Here is a 20,958-nt window from a genome sequence, read left to right as displayed (position 1 = left end):
CGGGTCAATCGAGTGCGGTTTAATCAGGTTGTATTTTTTTTGGGTTATACAAGTTTAACCCTGACCCTAAAAGTTCAAGTTTCGGGCTAGCTCAACAGGTCGGGTTGCTACCGATAAAATTAACATGAGATCAATCTGATACACAATGATGAAAATTAGTTACATTTATAAAAATGTGAAACATTTAATTATGATACACAATGATGAAAATAAATTATATTTATAAAATGTGAAACATTTAATTATGATAAATTTGATAATTTTAGATTTATGCTTACTCAAACATAAACTTAAACAAATATTAATATTTGAGATTTGTGCAAAATGAAATATAGACATGTTTCGAGAAAATTTAAAGCATGTTTTAGAAAAGGTTTCTAATTTATTTATCAATTACAGTATTATATTAATAAAAATTTAATATATAATTTGTACTATATTTAATATAAAATTTAAAGTTATTTTTGTAGTTATCTATATTATAAAAAAAATCAATGAAGTGACGAATTATGAGTCAAATAAATAGAACAATAGAAATTTTATCGGGTCCCAAACGGGTTGCGGGTTAATTGGGTGCGGGCTAATCGAGATGTAATTTTATTGGGCCATAAATTTTCAAACCTAATCCTGTAAATTTGACGGGCTATTTAGGCCAGCCCACGATTGTAGGCTGCACTGACATCCCTAAATGTATAATTTCTTGTTTCTTTTTCTGTTGAAGAAACATTGGCAATGACATTCTTGGTGTAGCGCATTAGATATAAACACAATGTGGGTCCCATCAAAGTTATTTTTTAATGAATAAAAGTTATTTTTTTAAATAAAAATTATTATTCTTATGAATCAAAGTTACTGTTTTAATTAATGAAATCTCTCCGTCCCACGAGAGTATGCAATTTTTTTTATTTGTCTTATAACAGTATGTATTTTTTAATTTTGAAAACTCTTTTTTTTTCTAATGAGGTGGGACTCATCTCCACTAATAATATTTCAATTACTTGTTCTTTCTATATCTATCTTACCTTACCAATTGTGATTAGAACATACTCCCTTCGTCCCTCATTAATTATCCACTTTTATTTTTTTTTACCATAAATAGTGTAGGGTTCACATTCCACTAACTCATTTCACTTACATTTTATTATAAAACTAATACTCTCTATTTTTTTAACACCCCAGTGGTGGAGGGTTTGTGGGTCCCTCAGCCCTTTATATAATCAAAACAGACAATTACAACCCAAGCCCAAAAGTGACTTGTTTAACAAGACGGGACACCTATCTACTCTCTTGTACTCAAACCAGGAAAGCTAGCATCCCACTAAATCTAACTATTACTCTCATGACCGGCGAAGCTGAAGTTCGGTAGTCCAAGTTGGTCCATTCTAATCAAGGCCTTCAACATTTACGGGGCAGATTCTTGTCCGAAGATCTGATGATCCCTCTTCTTACAGCCTGTTGCGCTAAATACGCGACTGCCTTGTTACCTTGTTGAGCAATGTGTGTGATCTTAGCTTCCACATGCTTCATTTTGTTGCGGACCTCAATGACTCGGTGTGTCACAGTGGCTGCCCCAAGCCTGTTGTCGTTCAATAAAGAAACAACTTCCCTTGCATTTAGTTCTGTCCACATCCGCATCCCGTGCTCTCTAGCAAGATCAAGTCCTCGGGAGAGTGCTTGGAGCTCTGCCTCCAGATCCAAAGCGGCTGAGATTTTGGACATGAACCCACAAATGAGGTTGCCTTCCTGATACGTTCGGATTTTGCACTGTTTTAAGGCCATTATTTGGTCCATTTTAAATGCCAAAGTCACTCTACATGTCCAATAAATGTATATTTTATACATTTTAGTATTTTGACGTGTTTTGTGAGAAATGTGCATATTTGTGCCAGTGGCGGATCCAGAATTTTCGTTCTGGGGGTACGGTTATATCAATTTGGCGCTTCATAATTGATTTTTTATCTTCACTTTAATAATACATGTCTTTAGTATTTTTCAGATAAGAAGATTCACTGTCCAAAAAAAGAGAATAATTATAAAAAAATTTAAAAAGAAGTAAAAAACACTTAAAAATTCAATGCATGACAAATATAAAAAATTAAATATATTAGAATTAAGCTTTAGAAAATATTGAGATGATAAGAAAATTTATAATATTAATAGGAATTTTTAACAAAATTATAATAGAAAATTAGAGGCATTATGTATATTTTTTAAATGCCTAATGGCTAAAAAAGTTAGATAATCTCAAGAGTAGTAGAAATACAATAAAAAAAGCACTTGCCGAAGCTCGAACCCGGAGCTGGAAGTTGAGAGAGAAGAGCCCCTACCACTGAGCCATTACTGTGAATTATTTGTAATTGGATCCTATATTATATTATTATCAGAATTTGGGGGTACAATTGTACCCCCTTGTTCTATTCTTCCTCGCCAGTGATTTGTGCTAGTTCTAGATTAACTTAAAGACTGGCATTTGAGGCTGTCTATGTCTACATAGGTCCCATGCTGAGCTTGTGAAGAAATCTCTGTGTGCTGAGCGAGTCCATCTCAATGTGTCTTTGCCTCCTGATTCAATTGGGATTCCCTCAATCTCCTCAATGACATCAATTGGAACACCAAGCAGAATCAGCACATTTCGAAGCTTAGGCCCACTCCATTTCCCATCAGCCCAGAATTCTTTAAGTTGAGCCAAAACTTTTGTTGGATATTTTAGTATAATTGGATTAACTTGATTGATCATTATTATTATAATGACACATCATTTAAGTATGGAGGTGCAGAATGCATGCTTATTTGAATTCATTATGATATTAAGGGCGAAGCCCCTTAATAGATGAACGGGGGTCCGGGGGCAGCGCCCCCGGGTAGCGGGGTCTAAGGGGCAGAGCCCTTGGCTGGGTCCAACGAAATTGCTTTATAAGAAATTCATGCGAAAATGTAATTTCTGAAAATCAAAGGACTAATTTGCAATTTCGAAAACTTTGAAAATCAGTTAAATTCGGTTAAGAACTTAACAGATGCAACTTTTCGAAATTAACAGATGCAACCCTTCATCTTGATTAAGAACTGATCAATTCTTTGGTTCGAATTATTCTCGAATATACATATGATAATTCTGATTTCTCTGAAATTTATCCGATCAAATAGTTTGGTAGAACCACCGAAATTGATTTGCTCTGAAAGTGATTTATCACGACTTTCAGATAGACTATCCGTTTTGTTTCTGTTCTGTATATTGAATCTCCCTAACAAAGATCAAATCAAATTAAAATGTCGAACAAGGAAACGGTGAAGGAAGGAACGAAAGGTTTCGCAAAGTTGGATAAATTTGCTAGCCAAGATTTCAGACGCTGGCAAAAGAAGATGCATTTCATGCTGACAAATCTCAAGGTGGTGTACGTTCTGAGTACTCCCATGCCCGAGGCTGTTGAAAATGAAACTCTGGAACAGACGAGGAGGCGGATGAAGTGGGAGAACGATGACTACATATGTCTTGGTGACATCTTAAATGGTATGTCTGATTCTCTATTTGATGTGTATCAAAATGTTGAGTCTGCTAAGGAATTGTGGGATTCCCTCGAAGCCAAATATATGGCAGAAGATGCCACTGGCAAGAAATTTCTTGTTGGTAACTTTATTAACTATAAAATGGTTGATTCGAGGACTGTCATGGAACAATACAACGAGCTGTTGAGGATATTGGGACAATTTTCCCAATATGATATGAAAATGGATGAATCCATTTCTGTCTCTACTATTATTGATAAACTGCCACCTTCTTGGAAGGATTTTAAAAATAATCTGAAACACAAGAAGGAGGAGTTGAACTTGGTCGAACTTGGAAGTGATTTCCAAATTGAACAGTCCAAACGTGATATGGAAAAGAGTTCTGTTGGTAATGCTAAAAACATGGTTGGTTCTTCTGTGAACATGGTGGAAGAGGGTGAATCCTCAAAGGCTGGTAAAGAGAAACGTAAGTTTCAAGGGAAACGGAAGTTTCAAGGGAATAACAGTAAGGATGGGAATAAGAAGCCTAAACTGACTTGCTGGAAGTGTGGCAAATCCGGGCACTTCAAGAAGGATTGTAAGTCTGGAAAGGGTGGAGGAAAATGGAAAAACGAGGCTGGTTCAAGTGGATCCAAGGATCCTGAAAAGCAATCAGGTTCGTTTTCTGTACCTAATGATCATTCTGTTGAGAATTATTATGCATCAATAATCTCTGAAGCATTTTATGTGCAGGATGATGATCTCTCATGTAGGATTGATTCGGGTGCAACATGTCATGTATGCAAGAATCGTCAATGGCTCAAGGATTTTAAACCAATTGAAGATGGATCTTCCTTGAAGATGGGAAACGTTGCAACTGAACCAATCAAAGGAATAAGATCTGTTAGCCTAGTATTTACTTCTGGAAATTCCTTAGTGTTAGAAAACGTTGTATATGTACCTGGTATTCGTAAGAATTTAGTTTCTGGCATTGTGTTGAATAATTGTGGTTATAAACAAGTGTTAGAAAGTGACAAATACATTCTGTCAAGGCATGGTACTTTTATTGGATTCGGTTATCTATGTGGCATGTTTAGGTTGAATCTAGATGTTTCTTTTATTAATAATTTTGTTTGCATGACTTCTACTACTTTAAGTAATCATGCTAGTAAATCAGAATTGTGGCATGCTAGACTTGGACATGTACATTACAAGAGATTGAAAGAGATGTCGAAAATGAGTTTAATACCAGCTTTTGAGTTGAACAATGAAAAGTGTAAAACTTGCATGTTAACTAAAATAACTAGACAACCTTTCAATAAGAATGTCAATCAAGTTACTAAGGTATTAGAACTTATACATAGTGATTTGTGTGATTTTCATTCGACTCCATCTCTTGGCAATAAAAAGTATGTAGTTACTTTTATTGATGATGCTACTAGATTTTGCTGTGTCTATTTATGCCATTCAAAAGATGAAGCTCTTGATAAATTTAAAATCTTTAAAGAAAGTGTAGAGCTTCATCATGGTGTGAAAATTAAAGTCCTTCGCACTGATAGGGGATGTGAGTATTATGATCCAACATATTTTGAATCTACTGGAATAATACATCAGACGACTGCTCCATATACACCACAACAAAATGGTGTAGCTGAAAGAAAGAATAGAACGTTGAAAGAAATGATTAATTCAATGTTGTGCTATTCTGGCCTAAGTGAAGGATTTTGGGGTGAGGCTATGTTAACAGCCTGTTATTTGTTGAATAGAGTTCCTAATAAAAGGAACAAGATAACCCCTTATGAACTTTGGAATAAGAAACCACCAAAACTGAGTTATCTCAGAGTTTGGGGTTGTCGAGCTGTGGTAAGACTAACTGACCCTAAAATGAAAATCATAGGTCAAAGAGGTATAGATTGTGTATTTCTTGGCTATTCTGAAAATTCTGCTTATTATAGGTTCTATGTCATAGAACCCAATGACTATGTATCCGTGCACTCTATTATTGAGTCAAGGGATGCTGATTTTGGCAATGAGGATAGATTTACGTCTATATCTAAACCAGGAAACATGATTGCAAGGTCTAGTAACTCTGGTGTAACTGAAAAAATGATCGATACACCTCCTAATGCTAGGAGAAGTGGTAGAGCAAGAAAAGCTAAGTCTTTTGGAAATGATTTCCAATTGTACTTACTAGAAGGATCAAGAAATGAAATTAATTTTCAATACCAATATTGCTTTACTATTGGTGATGATCCAAGGACCTACAAAGAAGCTATGGCTTCGAGGGATTCTGCATTTTGGAAAGAGGCAATCCAAGAGGAGATGGATTCTATAATCCAAAATGGTAATTGGAAACTAACTGATTTACCACTTGGTTGTATAGCTTTGAATAGTAAATGGATCTTCAAAACGAAGATGAAGGTGGATGGAAGCATAGACAAATATAAAGCCAGATTGGTTATCACAGGCTTTAGACAAAAGGAAGGAATTGACTATTTTGACACCTATGTTCCTGTTGCTAGGATTTCCACAATTAGATTATTGTTAACACTTGTTGCTATACATAATCTTGTAATTCACCAAATGGATGTTAAGACTGCCTTCTTGAATGGTGAATTAAATGAAGAGATCTATATCAAACAACCAGAAGGCTTTGTCATGCCTGGTAATGAACATAAGGTTTGTAAGTTGGTAAAATCTCTTTATGGACTAAAGCAAGCCCCCAAGCAATGGCATCAGAAGTTTGATGACGTGGTGTTGTCGAATGGTTTTGTATTAAACCAAGCAGACAAGTGTGTATATAGCAAGTTTGATGCTACCGGTAAAGGGGTTATCATTTGCCTATATGTGGATGACATGTTGATCTTTGGTACTGACCAAGATCAAGTTGATAAAACAAAGGAATTTTCGTCATCTAAGTTTGAGATGAAAGACATGGGGAAGGCTGATGTGATTCTTGGAATTAAGATCACACATGGAGAACAAGGAATTTCCATTTTCTCAATCACATTATATTGAGAAGGTGTTGGAAAAGATTGTGCTTCAGTTAAAACTCCTTTTGATCCTAGTGCAAAACTCGTGCCTAATAAAGGAGTTGTTGTGAATCAGCTTGAATATTCAAAGGCTATTGGATCACCAATGTATGCTATGATTAGTACTAGACCCGATATAGCTTTTGCAGTTGGGAAATTGAGTCGATATACTCATAATCCAAGTTTAATCCATTGGCAAGCAATGAATCGAGTATTTAAATACCTAAAAGGAACCATGGATTATAAGTTGACTTATTCTGGATTTCCTTCTGTTCTTGAAGGTTATTCGGATGCAAGTTGGATTACCAATATGGAAGATCATTCTTCCACAAGTGGTTGGGTATTCCGTCTTGGAGGTGGTGCTATATGTTGGGCATCAAAGAAACAAACTTGTATCACTAATTCAACAATAAAATTGGAGTTTGTGGCATTAGCAGCAGCTAGTAAACAGGCTGAATGGCTAAGAAATCTAATATATGAAATTCCATTGTGGCCTAAACCGATATCACCTATATCTATCAGATGTGATAATGAATCTACCTTGGCTAAGGCATATAGTCAAGTGTATAATGGAAAGTCAAGACACTTAGGTGTTAGACATAGCATGATTCGTGAACTTATTATGGATGGTGTGATATCTGTGGAGTTTGTGAGAACTCATGATAACTTAGCCGGTCATTTAACCAAAGGGTTAAGTAGAGATCTTGTGCACATATCGGCTTTAGGGATGGGATTAAAGTCCACTACAAGTCTCTGATATTAAGATACCCAATTCCCATTTAGTATGACACTAGATGCAGAATTCAATGTGGAAGACTTAATATTTGGAGATTGGAACACATTTGAAAATCGTCCCAAGGTATGTGTTCGGTCCTATAAGTTAAGGAGGTTGAATGTATATAATCTTAATAGTTCTTTTGAAAAATTGCAAATGTATGTGCAAGAATAAAGGAGCTACCTATATAAGCATGAAGTTTAGCCGCTTCAAGAAGCTGGGACTTGGTTTCGGTATGTTTATGAAGGATAAGGACATAGGCTAGTAAAATATAGTGTCAAGATAGAACATATTCGTATGTAAACTTTTGTGTTCATTATCTTCGTGTATTCAATGTGAGTTCCCAGGGTTCAATCCTTAGAGACCCCCAGGGTATTCGAATATTTGGAATGTGTAATGTACTAAGGTGGAATTCAATATTGCACTAAAATAGGGGAGGATTGTTGGATATTTTATGCAAAAATTTGAATGTTAGAGATGACTTGTTTTAGTTAATCAAATATTGCACTAAAATAGGGGAGGATTGTTGGATATTTTAGTGTAATTGGATTAACTTGATTGATCAGTATTATTATAATAACACATCATTTAAGTATGGAGGTGCGAAGTGCACACTTATTTGAATTCATTATAATATTAGGGGCGAAGCTCCTTAACAGATGAACGGGGGTCCAAGGGGCGGCAGCCCCTGGCTGGGGTCAGCTTGGAAATTTTTTATTTCCAACGAAATTGCTTTATAAGAAATTCATACGAAAATGTAATTTCTGAAAATCAAAGGACTAATTTGCAATTTCGAAAACTTTGAAAATCAGTTAAATTCGGTTAAGAACTTAACAGATGCAACTTTTCGAAATTAAAGATGCAACCCTTCATCTTGATTAAGAACTGATCAATTCTTTGGTTCGAATTATTCTCGAATATACATATGATATTTCTTATTTCTCTGAAATTTATCCGATCAAATAGTTTGGTAGAACTACCGAAATTGATTTGATCTGAAAGTGATTTATCACGACTTTTAGATAGATTATCCGTTTTGTTTCTGTTCTGTATATTGAATCTCCCTAACAACTTTTGGGCACGAAGATTAAGAAATTGTATTGAAAAGTAAGAAAGAATAATAAAGTAGAAAAGATATAGAGAGGGTAAAGTAGATGATGTCATGATGGAATAAAGTAAGAGAGATGAGATGTTTTGTTTTTTGTCAAAAAAGAAATGACTCAACTTAGTTGGGACATCCCAAAAAAGAATACGACTCAATTTAGTTGCAACGGAGGGAGTATATAAAAGTGAGACTCATATTCTACTAACTTTTTCAACCCACTTTCATTTACATTTCTTAAAACTTGTGCTGGAATCAAAGTAGATAATTATTGAGGGACGAAGGAAGTATGTTCAACTAAAAATGCATACTCTTATGAAATGGAGGAAGTATTACTTTGATCAATAAAATTATTGTTTTGTGAGTAAAACTTATAGATTTTGATTAATAAAAGTTACTACAATTATTTTGTGAATAGAATTATTATTCTTATGAATAAAAATAATTATATTATGAATATAAGTTATAGTTCAGGAGAATAAAAGTGATTATTTTTGTGAATAAATATTATTGCTCTAATAAATAAAATTATTCTTTGAATAAACAAAAGTTGATGTTCTAATGATTAAAAGCTATGTTCTTATAAGTAAAAGTTATTGTTTTAAGAATATAACTTTAACAAATAAAAGTTATTGTTCTTACTAATTAAAGTTTACATTTTTTATGAATAAAAGTTACTACTGATACATATGGAGGATTATTCTAATATATAAAAATTATTGTTTCTCATGAACAAAAGTAATTAATTTAGCTAAATAAAATTGATTAATTAGCTCAAATTTAAACTTAGGTTTATCCTAATTAATAGAAGACTCAATTCCAAAATATTTCAGCCATAGAAGTGGAAGTGAGATACAGAGAATGCGAGAATATGTTATATTTAAGTACCATTTCAAAGATGGCTATGGAGGAAAATTACATATCCCATATACTGTGATAGCCATTAAGTGGTGTCATCGCCCCAACGACAGCTTCTTCACAACAGACACTGATATCTTAATCTATTACCGCAATCTACTACGAACACTAGTACACACATACATATTTTACAATATTGCCTTGGAGATAGATGGGTTCCAGCCTCAACGAACAATTGTGACCATGAAGTGAGACCGGCGAAGGCGCACATACTCGAACTTAAGTATGCTTCCGACATGAATGTCGTTCCCCTTCACATAATTCGCCCACCCATGTGTCACACGTGCCCGAGTTTTCTTGAGGGTCACAATCACATCCCATGCATAACCTGCAGTCTCAAAGGTGAAGTTGTGGGTGTCGGGCTCCTTGCGTACATATGAGTCCCAAAATGTCTTCGGGATGATCTACATGACACAACCACCGAGTTTTCGTTAGTTGTTGCAATTAGTGATATAAAACTCGCACTCAAGGCTAGACATTAGGCACGTACCATGGCCTTGGAGATATGGACATGTTCCATTTTCTTCGTGAAGCTTGGACCGAAAGACTTAGGGATTGGTAGGAGTATCGGGCGAGCAAACGTCAGCCTCAGGTCCATGTTCTGTGCAGGTACAGAGCTACCGGCCGCCACTATGTCACCACCCATGTGTGCGTGTGCAGGGAGTGTGCGCGGGTGGGTGTGGGGGAGTGCGACACGGTAGGAGGATGGTATTGCTCAAGCTGAGCGGGTTGTGCAACTTCCAGAGGAGGTTGTTCGTCGAATTCAACAGGTCCAACTGGGAGTTGACCCGCACCGCCGCCGACAGCAACGGCGGCTACATCCCACTCACAAAATAGGTTCTCAAAGTCTGGGAGGGCCTCGATCGGAGGTACTTCTTCGAGATCGATTGCTACAATAGGGAAAAACAAAACTTAGTTAATTATATTTTTCTTGGTTCAAGTTATAGCTCAGAAATCGGTAAAGGTGTTTGGTGTTTCAGGGTTACACATTATGCACATTACCAGCTTCATCAAGGAAATGGTGGTGGAACGTCTAGACGGCTTACGGTGAACAGGCCATCTCCCTGATATGCAAACAATAGTTGATCCTCGTAAAGAAACTGGGCATGTTGCGTAAACAAGTCCCACCCTCGCCCAAAGCACCACACTGCTCCCTCGAGGCAGAGATCAACAAACCAAACGGCTTGGTTTAGGAGGGACACCCTGCAGAAAATGGGGACAATTACCCCGAACAGCGCTACCCACATCTCTGGGAGAGGCTGCAAATGTTTAAAAGAAAAATCAGTGATCTTTTCTGAAACGTGCGTAATAGGGAATGCTTACCAAACGCAAGCGGTGAAACGGGGGTTGGTACGTCACGACGAACAGGGGGGAGGTGGCATCACTCCATCAAACACACTGGGTTGTCAAGAGAAAGAGTAATTAGAACAACGGCACAGACCATTCAAAATATAACTAAGAACGACAACACATAATCACTAGTATCTCACTGTAGGTGGCCTTCTGCCTTCTGGTGCTCCTCCGGCCATGGTAGAAGTCTTATCGCTGTGTTGCAAGGTTTTTTCGCAATAAGGTCGTTGTTTAAGGAATGGAGTGAGACTTCCTCCTCAAGAGGAGGCCTTTATATACTACTCATGCAAATATTCACATTCATAGCTTTGGGTATTAGTTAGGTAAAGTATTTAAAGGGGTGGGTATTTGTCACAATCACTACTGGGGTTTTAAATGAGATAGATGAGGCTGCGCATTTGATGCACTATTTGTTCCCATTGCTCATCGTTGCACTCAATCTTGAAGTCGTTGTTCGAGTTGAAGCCAACCCCGCTTCGATCAAGGATAAGGGTCAGTGATCCATACTCGCTCTTCCATGTTGTGATCTTCGAATTAATGTGTGGACACACCTTCAGCTGAATGTCCGGAATCTCACGCTTCATAACCTGGTAAACCCTTGTTGCGTAACCGGACCGGAATCCGTTGTCAGATTTCCACCCGCCATTGACAAGATCATACAGCGCGATCAGAAGGGCCTCCTCCTCGCGTTTGGTCCACGAACGGCGAGTTCGGTCACCCTTCACCTTCTCCAACTTCCCAGCAATTGCTACACCTACAAAACATGACATCAGTGAAGTATATGCATTGAACGACTATGAACGTGGAGTTATAATATTTGTAAACACCTACCCTCATATATGAGTTTACCCTTTCCATTTGCATACATTGCGTGTATATTAGAGTGAGAAGGGATAGTAGGCCTTCGACTTTGGATGCCATTTGTGTACAAGGAACGAGTTTATATGGAGAGAGAATGAGGGAGGGGATGGCGCCAAAGTTAAGAATGTTGGCGCCATTTTTATTTGGGGAAGTACTACCCATGGGTATATGGTCATTTCATGGGCTAATGTGGGGATATCATTGTCATTTAACTAATTTTCCACATATGCTAAGCTGGCAAGATTCTCCCACCAAACATCAGCTTAGATGGTTTCTTAATTTGGGTAACTTTTACCAAACATCCAATACTCTTTGAAAAGGATATCCAATAATACAAGAAAAAGTCTATATATGTAAATCCATGAAAATATTATCAGTGAACCAATCACACCCTTAGTTTAATTGGGCTTAACGCACTAATGTTTCGGTGGATTGAATTGCAATAAAATACTACTATTCCTACTCCGTAGTAATGTTGTGATAAAAGGCTCAAATTCCAAATTATGTTTAAGTGAGATTAATAGTTTTCCCCGACACAAAAAAAATTACACTGGTAATTAAAAACTCTGGTTAGTAGTGCAACATATGCCAGTAATATTTGCTAAAATTATTATATTACGACGGTTGGTTAAAATCAAAACATATTGTTTATTGAGTATACAACTCCTTTTGGTCCACAACGTATAGTCAAATTACGAATTTTGTCCATTACATTCATTTTCCGATTTTCGGGTCCATAACGTTCGAAAATCGCTCTTGGTTTGGTCCTTTTTGGACGGCTCAGTTAAAATGCGGAAGTCAACCGTTAATTAGCAAAAGTTTAACTAAATTAAGCAAAAAATACCAATTATTTATTTTCTTCAAAAATACCATTTATTTATGTTCATAAAGAATACCAATTATTTATTTTCCCCAAATGATTTCCTTTCCCTCTCTTCATCACTTCATCTTAAAACACACTTCATCTTTTATTTATCTCTCTCTTTCTTCCCCACACCATCAACGAAGAACCCTAATTCTTCGTTATCCTCCCCTACCCTGCAACACACCAAAAAATCGTTTGAAATGCATCGGTCGACTTCCAGCGGCAATTCCGGCGACAACGGCGGTGGGCGCGACCTTCGATTTAGGCCTCTGCTCTGCTTTTGTAATAGAAGGTAGCGGCACTCGGAATCATCAACAACCAGCTAATGAATACTTGCTGGTTTTCTTGACTGTTGCTGGATTGTTGATTTATTTTTGTTTTGGGCGTGGTTTGTTTTGGTGTGTGAAGATGCAACCAGCTTCAAGTAACGAGTATTGAGGGCATGTACTTTATTTTTCCTAATGGATTTATGCGCTCTAATGTTTAGGATCGATTTGAAGTACTTTATGAATATGAAGGACGACTTTCACATGTATATTTTTGTATATTTATGCCCCAAATTCCAAAAACAAGTTCGAACAAGAACAAGTTCGAATGTCAAAGAAGAAGAGGCAAGCAAGCTAGCTCGTAAATGCAATCGAACTCAAAATACAAATTTTAAACAAAAACTAGGATTTTCATCAAATTAATTCAACATACAAAATATCCCAACAACTACTACTACAAAACATAGAGCATATACAACAACATACACTAATTTCTCAAATTTTGCCTTCATTTATGCTTTAATTTTGTCCACATCAACTATACAGCCTCAACTTTTTCATTAATTTCTGCTAAAACCAACCCTAAATCAGAAGCAACAACTGAGGTTGACGAAGAAGAGGCTTCGCCTTGATGAATTGGCTCACACCACTTGAAGAAATCACATTCGTTCTTCTCACAAGCAAAGTAAAGCTTCTCTTTTCCCTTTTGACGGTTTGGTGTTGATGCTGACGATTCGGAGTGCCGCTACCTTCTTACAAAAGCAGAGCACAGGCCTAAATCGAAGGTCGCGCCCAACGCCGTTGTCGTCGGAATTGCTGCTGGAAGTCGACCGATGCATTTCAAACGAGTTATTAGTGTGTTGCAGGGTAGGGGAGGACGACGAAGAATTAGGGTTCTTCGCTGATTGTGTGGGGAAGAAAGAGAGAGATAAAAAAATATGAAGTGTGTTTTAAGATGAAGTGATAAAGAGAGGGAAAGGAAATCATTTGGGAAAAGTAAATAAATGGTATTTTTTGAAGAAAATAAATAATTGGTACTCCATCCGTCCCAGAGAAGATGTCACACTTGAGAAATGGCACGGGATTTTAGGAGATGTTATTTTGTGTGTTAAGTGGTGAGAGAAAATATAATTTTATAATTGATGTGAGAAGGAACTTTTTCCAAAAGAGGAAATGTGACATCTTTTGTGGGACAAACTAGAAAGGAAAGTGTGACATCTTTTATGGGACTGAGGGAGTATTATTTATTATGAAAATAAATAATTGGTATTTTTTGCTTAATTTAGTCAAGATTTTCCTAATTAACGGTTGACTTCCGCATTTTAACTGAGCCGTCCAAAAAGGACCAAACCGGGAGTGATTTTCGTATGTTATGGACCTGAAAATCAAAAATGAATGTAATGGACAAAATCGGCAAACACGAAACGGCAAACACGAAATCGGCGAGCGGATCGGCGTGGGCTGGCCGATCGCTCGTCGCTGGCCGAAGCGCTGGCCGATCGGCTAGCCGCCATTGTGGTGGCCCGATCGGCCAGCGCCGATTTTTGATTTTTTTTTTTTAAAAAAATCATATATAAACGCGATTTTCGTTTCATTTTCATTTGCACCACTTGTTTTAACGAGTTTTCTCTCTCTCTAACTTTCTGTACAAGAGCATCATCGAGCGATGAGTAACGCGGGTGGTAGCGGTAGTGGTAGTGGTGGGGATCCTGAGGAGTACGAACGGAGGATGAACGAGGCTATGGAGGCCTACATGAACCGCAGGATGGAGCGGTACATGCGTATGGTGGAACAGCAGGCGATACCTCGCCCTCCACGAGTTGTCCACCACCGAGCAGTGATTGATCGGGATCACGTAGCTGCACATCAGCGGCTGTATGAGGACTACTTTGCAGAGTACCCGCGGTTTCCCGCCAACATGTTCCGGCGGCGTTTTAGAATGCGCAGGGAGTTGTTTATGCGCATCGTTGGGGCATTGGAGCGTCAATATCTGTGTTTCCGCTTCAGGCACGATGCGGCTGGCAGACCCGGCCACACCCCTATCCAAAAGTGCACGGCGGCAATTAGGCAGTTGGCCTACGGAGGCGCGGCAGACATGTGGGATGAGTACCTCCACATCGGTGAGTCGTCAGCCCTGAAATGTCTGAAGGAGTTCTGTGGGGGCGTGATCAGCATTTTCGGTGAGCAGTACCTTCGAAGCCCTACTCCCGAAGATTGCCAGAATTTGATGCAGATGTACGGGAAGAAGCATGGGTTCCCCGGGATGTTAGGCAGCATAGACTGTATGCATTGGGAGTGGAATAACTGTCCGACTGCCTGGAAGGGGGCCTACACGACCGGCTACAAGTCAAAGAACCCCACGATAATCCTCGAGGCCGTACCGGCTGTGGATCTGGCATGCGTATTTTGGGGTAGCCGGGTCGAACAACGACCTTAACGTCCTGAACTCGTCTCCCCTCTTTAACGATAAGTGCCAGGGCGTCGGTCCAGCCGTCTCTTTTGTGGCCAACGGCAACCGGCATGATATGGGCTACTACTTGGCGGATGGGATATACCCTCTGTGGCCGGTCTTTGTGAAGACGATCCGACAAACAAGTGATGAAAAGAAGGCCTACTTTGCGCAACGACAGGAGTCGGCCTGCAAGGACGTGGAGCGCGCATTTGGTGTGCTCCAGTCTCGATGGGCGGCAATTAAGGGCCCAACGCGTTTGTGGGATGTCGGATGCGTTTCCGAGATAATGTACGCCTGCATTATCCTGCACAACATGATCGTCGAAGACGAAGGCGTACAACTGACTAGTTGGGTCAGTGACGATGAAGCCGGTCCAAGCCACGGAACGGCCACCCCTAGTGTACGACAGGGGGTACCTCTCGATGAAGCCGGCCGACTCAAGGAATTTGCCAACATGCGCCAAGTGGATGCTCATATTCAACTCCAAAAGGATATAATTGAAGAGTTGTGGGCACGGAGGATTGCACGGCGATAGTTTTTTTTCTATGCATGTAATTTTTTTTATCTATGTAACTTTTTTTAATGCAATTAATGAATTTTCCCGTATATGTGTCGTAAATTTAATTCCGTATTTTAATCGTAATTTTAATTCCGTAAATGTAGTATATTTTGAATTGTTTTTACTGCGGCTGGCCTATGGCTGGCCTAAATCTGATGTGGCAGTTGGTTTTTTTAGTGTTGCTGACGTGGCAGGGGAGAGAATGGCTGGCCTATGGCTGACCTATGGTTGGCCTAAGCACCATTGCGGATGCTCTTAAAATATAGAGTGAACTGCATAAATGATATTTGATCTTTCACTCACACATAAATGATATTTGATCTTTATTTTATATTATTTTTGATATTTCATGACAAAAATAACTTTGGATACTAAATATGAGATTTTTTTATTATGGAAAATAATTTTGAAAATTTCAATTAAATAGTATATTAGAAATGAGCCACTCATCCCTCCTTAAAAGGCCTCATAAGGGGGAGGATTATCCACACTTAGAGCATCTACAATGGGGTGGAGGATGTGACGGACAATGCATCCTCCGCCCCTTAGTCCACCACTGCAGCACCACGGACTATGCACATTTTATCCTCCGCGCCCTATGCATCGTCCGCGGACTATGACACCGAGGAAGCATCCTCTGGCCTATCCTCCGCCCCTTAGTCCGCCATTGCAGGGGGTGCGGACTATAGGACGGAGGATGCACACATTTTTATTTATATTTTTATTTTTATTTTGTATTTTCTTCTATATATATCACCAATTGTTTTTTTACTTCATTTCACACCTTTCACTCCACTCTCTCCCTCATCTCAATTTCTCTCTAAATTCAATAATGAATTCCGACAATTTTTCATTTTAGCAAGCACAAAAAATAAAAAATAAAAAATAAATATTGACAATAGGATTTGCCTTAATTTATAGTGTTTTCATATTTATTCTTGCTAATTGATATGTTTGCAAACATAAAAAAAGAAATATTGTAGTGTTTAAATGTTCAAATAATAAATAAAATACTTAAGGATTGCAGGTGGAAGGGGCGGAGGATAAAATGCTGATGTGGTAGCGCATAGGGCGGGGCTTAGGGCATCGCATCCTCCGCCCCATTGTGGATGCCCTTATATAGATTAGATTGGATCATCACCAAGCCGTTGTGGGACAAGATATTAGAATTTTAACACGCCCCCTCACGTGTGGGCCGGAATGACACATCGACTTCCATCACTTGGGTAGGCAAGAGAAGAGATAAAAAGATAAATCCATCATCGGCTTGGGTCCGCTCTAATACCATATTAGAAATGAGTCACTCACCCCTTAAAAGGCCACATAAGGGGGAGAGTTATCCACACTTATATAGATTAGATTGGATCATCACCAAGCCGATGTGGGACAAGATATTAGAATTTTAACATAGGAGTACCAAAGATGTGATTTTTTTTTCTTCTTTTCTTATTTCTTTTTTTCTTCTTTCTTTTTTCTTCATTTTCTTCTTTCTTTTTAGTATTTTATCTTCCTTTCTTGTTTCTTTTTTCTCCTTAGTTTATGTTTTCTCTTTTTTCTTTTCTCTTCTTTTTTTAGTGTTTTATACATATATCTAATTGTATTCATAATAAATCAAGAACAAAACATCTAATTAAATTAATTATTTAAAGTAATTATATCAATTGAATATTTTTTATTAAATTATATTATACTCATTTTAGGGTTGAAACATCTAACTAAAAATATTCAACTCTTTATAACATTACGAATACAATTTACAATTTTAAATTTTTATTAAGACTATATTAATTAGTTATCAATTTAATACAAATACTATTAATAATTTTTATTATTATATAATATTATATGATTCATAATTTAAATAATTATATATAATTAGTTGTTAATTACTATTAATTTTTATATTATAGCAATAATATTATTATAATAATTAAATATAATTATAATTATAATTATATTTAAATATATTTGAATGATATTAAAAATAAATTAATTATTAATTTATAATATTAAAATAATAATATTAATATTAATTAATGCCGGGTCAAAGTGTGTCAAAATTTGGGGGACGGAGGTAATAATAATAGTATAAAAAGTGATGAGAATGAAAGAAGTTATAATAATACTCCCTCCATCCCACAAAAGATGTCACACTTTCCCTTTTGATTTTATTTTTTATTTTAAATAAACTCCTAAGAAATGAGGAAATTACAACTGAGGTTAAGAGGGCTCGAACTAGGCACCTCATACATTGATGTCTAAGCTCCTTGCCGCTAGGACAAAGGCTCTAGACACACCTTTCCTTTTTAGTTTGTCCCACAAAAGATGTCACATTTTCATTTTTAGAAAAAGTTCTCTCTCACATGAATATAAAAATAGTATTTTCTCTCTCCATTTAATACACAAAATAAAACCTCCTAAAATCTCATGTCGTACACAAGTATGACATCTTTTGTGTGACGGAGGGAGTACCACTTTTGGTACTAGTTTTGTTTATGCCCAAAATATCATCTATGACACAAATGGGAAAATGCATTTGTTTAGAGGGCATTTTAGGGTAAAAATCTTATCATGTACTAAAAATGTGATTAATAGGTACTAAAAATGATATAAAATAAAGATCAGGTACCATTTATGTTCGAAAGTGAAAGATCAGGTAACATTTTTATAGTTTACTCATATACTCCCTCTTTTCCAAGCTAATTATTTCTTTTGAATATGGGATTTAAAGAATTTATTTATATTTAAAAAGAGAATAAAATAGGTAAAGAATAAAGTAAAAGAAATACTTTTTTTTCAAAAGAGAAATGTTCCGCTTATAGTTTTCAAAAAAATATGACTCGCGAGAGAATTAATAAAAGAGAAAATAAATCAATATATTTCCAACTGGTACTATATTCTCCGATTTCATTTTGTTGAAGCCCCATTTAGGAATTATCACAACTCATTTTGAAGTTTGATCTCATAATAAATTTTAAGATGATATTTAATTAGCCTTCTAAAATTAGCACGATAATTATTTTATGGATAGACTCTGCATATAATTCAATGTCATTAATTATTGATAACAGAAATTAGGAAGAATATTATGAAATCTCGACCTGACCCTACTAAACCATTGACGGGAAGATATTTAATTTCATAGTGAAGATATTTATTACTCCTACCGCGTAAATGGCACGGCGTGGGCCACCACTAAGTACAAAAATTATCCATTAGTATCTATATTAAACAATTAATTAATTAATTACAAGTCAGACCTGTCGTGTATAAAAAGGGCAGCAAGCAAGCCATCAACAACCAGTACGAAAATGGCAGGGATAATTCACAAGATCGAAGAGAAGCTGGGTATGGGAGGCAAGAAGGAAGGTGAGAAGCACGAGGAGGTGAAGAAGAGCGAACACGGCCACGGATCTGGAGATCACCACAAGGAAAAGGAAGGCCTTGTGGATAAGATCAAAGGCAAGATCCACGGCGGCGAAGGCAATGACGGCAAGAAGAAGAAGAAGGATAAGAAGGAGAAGAAGGATAAGAAGAAACACGGCGACGGCCATGACAGCAGCAGCAGCAGCGACAGCGATTGATTGATTTCGTACCTCTCTCTCTAATCCATTCAGTTTATGGCTTGGTTTGTGTGGATCTTCTTGTTGATTTGTTTTTCTGTGATTTGCAGGCTGATCTATGAGAACAAAATAAAAGGCAGAAAGAAGGAGTGTGCGCATTCATGCTGTAGCGTATTACTTAATTCTTATATTTGGATTATTATTGTTATTCTAAATGTTGTTTCTCCGCTTAATTAATGGAAGTATTTGCTGTTTTTATTTGTCAGCCGATTTCATTTTGCAAGATTTAAAGTTTTAATTTTTTCTATTTTTAAATAGTACACCTAATGCTCTTCGTTCCATAGCAGTAGAGACATTTTTTTCGGGAGAGGATCCCCTGCCGTGTTAAAAAACACAGCAGGGAGTGCTGTGGTTAAAACGCAGCCAATTCCACATGAAACGCAGCAAAGCTTTAGAGAGAGAAAGATGCAATTCCGATTATTATTAATACCGCCCACTTTTCTTTCTCTGATTTTATCCTTTACCCTATTTCTTGATTAATAATTTCAGGTGGGGCCAGGTTAATTTTACATTCATATTAAAAACATTACACAAATTAATATTTATAGCATTAACTTCATTCGTGTAATTATTAACTGATTTTCAAGTGGATCATATTCATTTTTCACAAGTTATTAAATGCAGCGTGCAATTTTTCTATTTTCCAATATTTCTATAATTTAGATAAACATATTATAAAAATCAATTAAGCTTATAAATTATAACACTTATAAATGTAGATCATATAATAAATTATTTATAAATTTTATGAATTGTATCATTTATTCTATTTATATTTATATTTATTTTTAAACAACTTTTATTCAGAAATATTCAAAGTCTAGAAAATCTACAAATAATTTATTATATCTGAGGTATATATCTAGATGTACCAATAATGAATACAAATAATGAATTAAGTTGTTAGATTAATTAACTAATACTTATCAGTAATTAAATTAATTTAACGCTATGTTTGTGTGTTGATGCATCAATAACAAAACTTACAGCTAGTGTTTATATGTAGGATTTAATAAATAATTTATTCATGATTATAGTAGAGTATAAAATACAAAGCCGTGCATATATTATATTGATACAAAGTCCTGCATAATATAAGTATGATTGTAAACATGACCTGGCCCCATCTGAATATATTTAAACAAAGAAATAGGGTGAAAGAAAAGTGGGCGGTATTAATAATAATCGGAATTGCATCTTTCTCTCTCTAAAGCTTTGCTGCGTTTCATGTGAAATTGGCTGCGTTTTAACCACAGCACACCCTGCTGTGTTTTTCAACACAGCAGGGGATCCTCTCCCATTTTTTTCATTAAGAAAATGTATGTAATGTATTAAATAAAAGATACTCCCTCCGTCCCGGCTAAGATGACACATTGCTTAGCCGGCACGGGATTTTAGGAGTTATTGGTTAAAGTGTTTAATTGGAGAGAAAGAAGATGGGTGTAGGTATTAAATTAGAGAGATGAAGATAGATTGATATTTTAATAGGAGTGAGAAAAGTGATTGGGTGTATTAATTGGAGAGAGAAAGTTACCAAAAAAGGAAATGTGTCATCTTAGTTGAGACAAACTAAAAAGGAAAACGTGTCATCTTAAGCGGGACGGAGGGAGTAATAAAGTAGTACTCCCTCCGTCCCACTTAAAATGCAACATTTGAGAATCGGCACGGGATT

General features: G+C 36.7%; 1 protein-coding gene across 1 annotated transcript; it reads left to right on the top strand.

The window, feature by feature from the left end:
* The first annotated feature begins 18,947 nt into the window (after positions 1 to 18,947).
* LOC125207494 (dehydrin HIRD11-like) lies at positions 18,948 to 19,491 on the top strand. Its single transcript, XM_048106864.2, has 2 exons — positions 18,948 to 19,255; positions 19,337 to 19,491. Exon 1 carries the CDS (start codon positions 18,975 to 18,977, stop codon positions 19,245 to 19,247), a length of 273 nt encoding a protein of 90 aa, XP_047962821.1. The 5' UTR covers positions 18,948 to 18,974; the 3' UTR covers positions 19,248 to 19,255; positions 19,337 to 19,491.
* Positions 19,492 to 20,958: the final 1,467 nt, after the last annotated feature.

This window comes from Salvia hispanica, chromosome 6, assembly GCF_029641045.1.
Source record: "Salvia hispanica isolate PSC_SH4W2 chromosome 6, Shi_PSC_v1, whole genome shotgun sequence".
Taxonomy (NCBI): Eukaryota; Viridiplantae; Streptophyta; class Magnoliopsida; order Lamiales; family Lamiaceae; genus Salvia; species Salvia hispanica.
Note: the sequence above shows the minus strand (reverse complement) of the source record. Positions and strands in the feature narration are given on the sequence as shown.

Coding starts and splice junctions, on each gene's coding strand:
- LOC125207494 (XM_048106864.2), top strand. CDS start 18,975: ATGGCAGGGATAATTCACAAGATCGAAGAGAAGCTGGGTATGGGAGGC.